The sequence below is a fragment of the Bombina bombina genome, chromosome 2 (genome assembly GCF_027579735.1).
Source record: "Bombina bombina isolate aBomBom1 chromosome 2, aBomBom1.pri, whole genome shotgun sequence".
Taxonomy (NCBI): Eukaryota; Metazoa; Chordata; class Amphibia; order Anura; family Bombinatoridae; genus Bombina; species Bombina bombina.
In genome coordinates this window covers 907,235,115-907,244,520 of record NC_069500.1, presented here as the reverse complement: position 1 = coordinate 907,244,520, position 9,406 = coordinate 907,235,115, and the positions used below count along the sequence as shown (strand labels likewise).

The window sequence follows — 9,406 nt, the reverse complement described above, 5'->3', positions numbered from 1 at the left end:
GGAGCAGAGGAAACGGTGGAAACACATAAGCCAGGTTGAAGGACCAAGGCGCTGCTAGAGCATCTATCAGCGCTGCCTTGGGTTCCCTGGACCTGGATCCGTAACAAGGAAGCTTGGCGTTCTGGCGAGATGCCATGAGATCCAGTTCTGGTTTGCCCCAACGTTGAATCAACCGTGCAAACACCTCCGGATGGAGCTCCCACTCCCCGGATGAAAAGTCTAACGACTTAGAAAATCTGCCTCCCAGTTCTCTACTCCTGGGATATGGATAGCTGATAGATGGCAAGAGTGAATCTCTGCCCATTGAATTATCTTTGAAACCTCCAACATCGCTAGGGAACTCCTTGTTCCCCCTTGATGGTTGATGTAAGCTACAGTCGTGATGTTGTCCGACTGAAATCTGATGAACCTCACTGCCGCTAGCTGAGGCCAAGCCTGAAGAGCATTGAATATCCCTCTTAGTTCCAGAATGTTTATTGGAAGGAGTGCCTCCTCCTGAGTCCACGACCCCTGAGCCTTCAGAGAGTTCCAGACTGCACCCCAGCCCAGAAGGCTGGCATCTGTTGTTACTATTGTCCAATCTGGCCTGCGGAAGGTCATACCTTTGGACAGATGGATCCGAGATAGCCACCAGAGAAGAGAATCCCTGGTCTCTTGATCCAGATTTAGTAGAGGGGACAAATCTGTGTAATCCCCATTCCACTGACTGAGCATGCAGAGTTGCAGCGGTCTGAGATGTAGGCGGGCAAACGGAACTATGTCCATTGCCGCTACCATTAAGCTGATTACTTCCATACACTGAGCCACCGAAGGGCGAGAAGTATAATAAAGAACACGGCAGGAATTTAGAAGTTTTGACAACCTGTCCTCTGTCAGGTAAATCCTCATTTCTACAGAATCTATCAGAGTTCCCAGGAAGGAAACTCTTGTGAGAGGGGATAGAGAACTCTTCTTTTCGTTCACTTTCCACCCATGAGACCTCAGGAATGCCAGAACAATGTCTGTATGGGACTTGGCAATTTGGAAATTCGACGCCTGTATCAGAATGTCGTCTAAGTAAGGGCTACTGCTATGCCCCGCGGCCTTAGGACCGCCAGAAGTGACCCCAGAACCTTCGTAAAGATTATTGGTGCCGTAGCTAACCCAAAGAGAAGACCCACAAACTGGTAATGCCTGTCTAGGAAGGCGAACCTGAGAAACCGATGATGATCTTTGTGTATCGGAATGTGAAGATAAGCATCCTTTAAGTCCACGGTAGTCATGTATTGACCCTCCTGGATCATAGGTAGGATGGTTCAAATAGTCTATCTTGAAAGATGGGACCCTGAGAAATTTGTTTAGGATCTTGAGATCTAAGATTGGTCTGAAGGTTCCCTCTTTCTTGGGAACCACAAAGAGATTTGAATAGAAGCCTTGCCCCTGTTCCTCCTTTGGAACTGGGTGGATCACTCCCATAACTAGGAGGTCTTGAACACAATGTAAGAATGCCTCTCTCTTTATCTGGTCTGCAGATAATTGTGAGAGGTGAAATCTTCCTTTTGGGGAAGAAGCTTTGAAGTCCAGAAGATATCCCTGGGACACAATTTCCAACGCCCAGGGTTCCTGGACATCTCTTGCCCAAGCCTGGGCGAAGAGAGAAAGTCTGCCCCCTACTAGATCCGTTACCGGTACGGGGGCTGATCTTTCATGCTAACTTAGAGGCAGCAGCAGGCTTCTTGGCCTGCTTACCTTTATTCCAGGCCTGCTTAGGTCTCCAGACCGGCTTGGACTGGGCAAAATTTCCCTCTTGTTTTGCATTAGAGGGAGTTGATGCCGCGCTCGTCTTAAAGTTTTGAAAGGCACGAAAATTAGTTTGGTTGGTCCTTAATTTATTAGACCTATCCTGAGGAAGGAAGAGGGTTTTTTCAATACTAAGATTGAAAGTGTACACTTACTAGCACTCACATCTAAGAGAAAGTGGCTGTAAATAAGAACATATAGTTCCAAAGGGGGGGACGGTCTATGTCGTAATTAAAATATAACCTTTATTGGAATTGCTTAAAATACTGTTCCACAAAACAAACACATACATATAAAATAAAAACACAAATGTTGAAAAGGATATTATATACTAAATATATGTGTTATGCGTCCGCAAATATACTGGGAGATCTCTCTTATGTCAGGATTATGGTACTTCTGATCACGAGAATATCTCTTTATTTAAACTACCTAAGTATATAATATATCGCTTGTAATTACAAGTCTATGTACTTCTTAGGTAATCTATTTGCTGATGCTTATATATTTCACTATTACTCCTAGTCACGGAGGTATAGTCTTATCAAGTAATTCTAATACTCAATATAGTGCTTATGAGTACAAATATATATCCTTCTGGGGCATGTACATTCGATTTTTAAGGTTTTTAATGCTTCAAGTCACAATGACAATGGTACTTAATACTTAGTACTTATAGGCTATTAATTCCTGGATATGCAGGTATTTTCAGCAGTCAGTATTGACCTTTGATTCGGTCTGTTTAGTTGTGTACTAAATAGAATTATACATATGTATTAAGTTGCATAACCTTGTAATATGCTCCAATTGGATTAGATGAAAGGATATCAGAGTATTACTATATACGTGTTACAACTTAAAATCTGTGTGCATTTTTATTGGTAGATACAGATGTTGTCAATTAAATGCAGCAGCTATACGAAATCTCTCACTGTAAGTTTTTTTATATTATTATAAGTTCTTATGTGGTGCTTTTCTAAAAGCTGTTTGGCATGAAGATTCAGGGGCTTCACATCAATAATAAAGAATGATTTTGATACTCATAGTAATCATGCTATTATAATGGAATGTATTGCCGTTAGCATACTATTATGTATAGCGCTGATCCTTTAAATGGTGGAATTCTATCAGCATCGCATACTATCGTTATATAATATGCTTCAATTCGCTTGATGTAGGTATGGTCAGTTTGTTAACTTTATAAATATACTGATCCACTTCATAGTTGGATACCTCACCATTCATTCATGCTCTAATATCAAAGTGCTTTACATAAATACTGTAAATTCTATCAACACCGCATACTATTGTTATGCAGCAAGCTTTAATTGGCTTTTTATTTTATATCGCTAGTAACATTCCATTTTCCATTCATACGTTTCGCTGTTAGTCGTTCTCTATTGTATGAGAGTGTTTCAACTACCCCTGTAACGTTCTGCTATATTTGGCTATATACAGGTCTATAGGTTTCGAATGTGCACTATTTCTACCGTTAAATGGCTAATAGTACTCAGGTTGTTGTGATAAAATGTACTGCTGTGGGCTTGATACTATGTATCGCTGGCCTTTTAAATGGTTATATTCTATCAGCATCCCATGCTATGATTGTGTAATATACTGCAATCCGCTTAACCTTTAATATGGTTAGTTCAATGACTTATTCAATATAATAATCTGCTTGGTAGTTAGATATTTTACCATTTATTCATGCTCTGAATACTAGCGAGTTTCACATGAGTACTATAGATTGATTGAAATTCTATCAACATCGCATGCTAATGTTATGCGACGAGCTATAGTTACCTTAACGTTTTTTATAACTAATGACACACGACTTTTCATTCATACAAATGGCTGTAGGCCGTTCTCTATTGTATTACTGGGATTAAGTTACCACTGCAACGTTCTGCTATGCTAATAAGTTTAAATGCACATTATTTCCACATTATTTCCACCATTCATTCATAAGTTATAGCTAATCGCCATTTTGCGTTGTAACATTAAGGTTCAAACACTATGACTAGGTGCTATATCCTTTTACAACAATTGCTAATTAAAAAAGTTTGGCTTAAAGCCTAACAACAATCACTGCCCGAGTATATTACACAATCATAGCATGGGATGCTGATAGAATATAACCATTTAAAAGGCCAGCGATACATAGTATCAAGCCCACAGCAGTACATTTTATCACAACAACCTGGGTACTATTAGCCATTTAACGGTAGAAATAGTGCACATTCGAAACCTATAGACCTGTATATAGCCAAATATAGCAGAACGTTACAGGGGTAGTTGAAACACTCTCATACAATAGAGAACGACTAACAGCGAAACGTATGAATGGAAAATGGAATGTTACTAGCGATATAAAATAAAAAGCCAATTAAAGCTTGCTGCATAACAATAGTATGCAGTGTTGATAGAATTTACAGTATTTATGTAAAGCACTTTGATATTAGAGCATGAATGAATGGTGAGGTATCCAACTATGAAGTGGATCAGTATATTTATAAAGTTAACAAACTGACCATACCTACATCAAGCGAATTGAAGCATATTATATAACGATAGTATGCGATGCTGATAGAATTCCACCATTTAAAGGATCATTCTTTATTATTGATGTGAAGCCCCTGAATCTTCATGCCAAACAGCTTTTAGAAAAGCACCACATAAGAACTTATAATAATATAAAAAAACTTATAGTGAGAGATTTCGTATAGCTGCTGCATTTAATTGACAACATCTGTATCTACCAATAAAAATGCACACAGATTTTAAGTTGTAACACGTATATAGTAATATTCTGATATCCTTTCATCTAATCCAATTGGAGCATATTACAAGGTTATGCAACTTAATACATATGTATAATTCTATTTAGTACACAACTAAACAGACCGAATCAAAGGTCAATACTGACTGCTGAAAATACCTGCATATCCAGGAATAGCCTATAAGTACTAAGTATTAAGTACCATTGTCATTGTGACTTGAAGCATTAAAAACCTTAAAAATCGAATGTACATGCCCCAGAAGGATATATATTTGTACTCATAAGCACTATATTGAGTATTAGAATTACTTGATAAGACTATACCTCCGTGACTAGGAGTAATAGTGAAATATATAAGCATCAGCAAACAGATTACCTAAGAAGTACATAGACTTGTAATTACAAGCGATATATTATATACTTAGGTAGTTTAAATAAAGAGATATTCTCGTGATCAGAAGTACCATAATCCTGACATAAGAGAGATCTCCCAGTATATTTGCGGACGCATAACACATATATTTAGTATATAATACCCTTTTCAACATTTGTGTTTTTATTTTATATGTATGTGTTTGTTTTGTGGAACAGTATTTTAAGCAATTCCAATAAAGGTTATATTTTAATTACGACATAGACCGTCCCCCCCTTTGGAACTATATGTTCTTATTTACAGCCACTTTCTCTTAGATGTGAGTGCTAGTAAGTGTACACTTTCAATCTTAGTACTGAAAAAACCCTCTTCTTTTCAGAATAAAACAGTACACAGCACCTAACTCTCAGTATTATAGTAAGGTAAATTACCAGTTGCAAATACTCTAGAGCATCTTAAGAATACTGGATAGTAGTGCCGTTTAGTCTCCCTCTTTTTCTATCCTGAGGAAGGGCATGACCTTTTCCTCCAGTAATATCAGAAATGATCTCCTTCAGTCCAGGCCCGAATAGGGTCTGCCCCTTGAAGGGAATGTTGAGAAGCTTAGACTTTGAAGTAACGTCAACTGACCAGGATTTAAGCCATAGCGCCCTACGCACCTGTATAGCAAAACCTGAGTTCTTAGCCGTTAGTTTGGTTAAATGAACAACGGCGTCAGAAACAAATGAATTGGCTAGCTTAAGTGCTTTAAGCTTGTCAAGTATATCATCCAATGGAGTTTCTACTTGTAAGGCCTCTTCCAGAGACTCAAACCAGAAGGCTGCAGCAGCAGTGACAGGAGCAATGCATGCAAGAGGCTGGAGAATAAAACCTTGTTGAATAAACATTTTCTTAATGTAACCCTCTAACTTTTATCCATTGGATCTAGGAAAGCACAACTGTCCTCGACGGGAATAGTTGTACGCTTAGCTAGGGTAGAAACTGCTCCCTCCACCTTAGGGACCGTTTGCCATAAGTCCAGTGTAGCGGCATCTATTGGAAACATTTTCTTAAAAATAGGAGGGGGAGAGAACGGTACACCTGTTCTATCCCATTCCTTAGTAATAATTTCTGAAAACCTTTTAGGTATTGGAAAAACATCAGTGTAAACAGGCACTGCATAGTATTTATCCAATCTACACAATTTCTCTGGCACTATAATAGTGTCACAGTCATCCAGAGTAGCTAAAACCTCCCTGAGCAACACGCGGAGGTGTTCAAGCTTAAATTTAAATGTAGACATATCAGAATCAGGTTGAAGCATCTTCCCTGAGTCAGAAAAATCACCCACAGAAAGAAGCTCTCCTGCCTCAGCTTCTGCATATTGTGAGGGGATATCAGACATAGCTACTAAAGCGTCAGAGAGCTCTGTATTTTTTTCTAGTCCCAGAGCTGTCTCGCTTTCCTTGTAACCCTGGTAGTTTGGACAATACCGCTGTAAGGGTATGATCCATAACTGCCGCCATGTCTTGTAAAGTAAACGCCATGGGCGCGCTAGATGTACTTGGCGCCACTTGAGCGGGAGTCCCTTGAGCTAGAGTCAAAGGTTCTGACACGTGGGGCAAGTTAGTCGGCATAACTTCCCCCTTGTCAATTTCCTCTGGTGATAAATCTTTTAAAGACAGAATATGATCTTTATAACTTAAAGTAAAATCAGTACATTTGGTACACATTCTAAGAGGGGGTTGCACAATGGCTTCTAAACATAATGAACAAGGAGTTTCCTCTATGTCAGACATGTTTAAATAGACTAGCAATGAGACCAGCAAGCTTGGAAAACACTTTGATAAATGTAAACAAGCAAAAATTAAAAACGGTACTGTGCCTTTAAGAGAAACAAATTTTGTCAGAAATTGAAAAACAGTGATAAAAAGCAGTAAATCTTACGAAATTTTTACAGTGTGTATAATAGACTAACAGAGCATTGCACCCACTTGCAAATGGATGATTAACCCCATAGTTTCAAAACCGGATCAAAAAAACGATATAAACGTTTTTTTAACAGTCACAACAAGCTGCCACAGCTCTGCTGTGGCCCTACCTGCCCATACAACGACTTTTGAAGGCACAAAAACCCTTTGTAGAGGTCCTAAGTGTTCAGGGGACTCCTTCAGGGAAGCTGGAAGTCTCAAGCTGCAAAAACTACTGCACGATTTAGGCCTGAAAATAGGCCCCTCCCAACCTGTACTCACAGTGAGAGGGCCATAAAAAACTATCCCTAGGCAAAATCTAGCCAGCCATGTGGAAAAAACTGGGCCCCAATAAAGTTTTATCACCAATATGTAGAAAAAAACGTTTAAACACTTCCAGCAAACGTTATCTTATTTTCAGTAATGTGAGAGGGTAATAAGAATATTACTTTTTACAGCAAGCATGATACTAGTCATTATTAAATCACTGTAATCAGGCTTACCTTAAATAAATCCGGTATTAACAGCATTTTCTAGCATATTCTAGCATATTCATTTCTCTAGAAAAATTTAAACTGCACATACCTCATAGCAGGAAACCCTGCACGCCATTCCCCCAACTGAAGTTACCTCATCTCTTCAGTTATGTGTGAGAACAGCAATGGATCTTAGTTACAACCTGTTAAGATCATCAAAAACCACAGGCAGACTCTTCTTCAACTTTCTGCCTGAGGCTAAAACAGTACAACTCCGGTACCATTTGAAAATAATAAACTTTTGATTGAAGATAAACTACATTAATTCACCACATCTCTCTAGCTACTTCCTATGTTGTTGAGAGCTGCAAGAGAATGACTGGATATGGCAGTTAGGGGAGGAGCTGTATAGACAGCTCTGCTGTGGGTGATCCTCTTGCAGCTTCCTGTTGGGAAGGAGAATATCCCACAAGTAATGGATGATCCGTGGACTGGATACACCTTACAAGAGAAATACCAGTTGCAAACCTCTACTGGTTTAATAGAGGGGGGAAAACGGGAATGTGCAGGATACATCATGTGGCTAAATGTATGTGAATATTTCAAAGTCATTCTTAAATGGACAAGAACCCCACATTTTTTCTTTCATGATTCAGATAGAAAATACAATTTTAAACAAGAACCCTACATTTTTTCTTTCATGATTCAGATAGAAAATACAATTTTAAACAAGAACCCTACATTTTTTCTTTCATGATTCAGATAGAAAATACAATTTTAAACAACTTTCCAATTCACTTCTATTGCCAATTATGCACAATTATCTTGGTATCCTTTATTGAAGGAGTAGCAAAGCACTACCGGGAGATAGCTGAATACATTGATAAGCCAATGACAAGAGACATATTTGCAGCCACCAATCAGCAGCTAACCCCAAGTGCCTAAGTCTACCTAGGTATGCTTTTAAACAAAGGATACTTAGAAAACAAAGCAAATTATATAATATAAATAAGTTGTTTAAAATTGTATGCTATATAAATCATGGAAGAAAATTGTGTTATGTCCCTTTAATGCACAAACTAATGAGTGTCAGGAAGTTACACAACTGTAAGTATCGTATGTTTATTTGGTTTGCAAAAGAAATACAAAACCTATGTGAAAGCTTAATACTTGCACATTATAAAAATAAATTATATATACACAATATACCTGTTCTCCCAATCCCGGCACTGCAGTGAATGACAATTGGAGGCCCTGCAGGATGTCCAGTCCATTCTAATCCTAAAGTTTGTACAGCCACTGCCTGGTGCTGCTTTACTTGAGATCGGAAATCAAGCATGGCTGAAGCAGACTTAGGCACACCAAAATCCGGCCAACTCATGTACTGATAATGGGCAACACTCCGGCTCTCATCTGTCTTTATATAAAAAAAACAAAAACAAAAAAAAAACTGTACACTACAAAACAGGACAAACGTTGACACTTCATGTAATGTAGTATACAGAGTTAACATTATGCTGCTACTCAACAAATATATGAAATTAAATCTTTTACAAAAAATGCAGGGCTTGCAGAGACCTCAAACCACGGCAAGTATAATCCTCTTTATGCACTTAATTCACGTGTGGTGAAGGGTTTATAATATAAAAGCACAAAAAGTATGCTATAATCTACAAAAATGGAGAGAGAGCACTACCAAGGCAAAACAGGGCAGGCATTTTAGAAAAACAGAATTTATGTTTACCTGATAAATTACATTCTCCAACGGTGTGTCCGGTCCACGGCGTCATCCTTACTTGTGGGACATTCTCTTCCCCAACAGGAAATGGCAAAGAGCCCAGCAAAGCTGGTCACATGATCCCTCCTAGGCTCCGCCTTCCCCAGTCATTCGACCGACGTAAAGGAGGAATATTTGCATAGGAGAAATCATATGATACCGTGGTGACTGTAGTTAAAGAAAATAAATTATCAGACCTGATTAAAAAAACCAGGGCGGGCCGTGGACCGGACACACCGTTGGAGAAAGTAATTTATCAGGTAAACATAAATT

General features: G+C 38.7%; 1 protein-coding gene across 1 annotated transcript in view; it reads right to left on the bottom strand.

Annotated features, from left to right (window-relative positions):
- The window catches only part of LOC128647370 (tyrosine-protein phosphatase non-receptor type 9), a 258,630-nt gene that overhangs the window by 2,311 nt on the left and 246,913 nt on the right, over window positions 1-9,406 (bottom strand). The window contains exon 12 of the mRNA XM_053700155.1: window positions 8,566-8,773. Within this exon, the coding sequence (XP_053556130.1) occupies window positions 8,566-8,773 (208 nt within the window). The remainder of the gene's footprint in view (window positions 1-8,565; window positions 8,774-9,406) is intronic.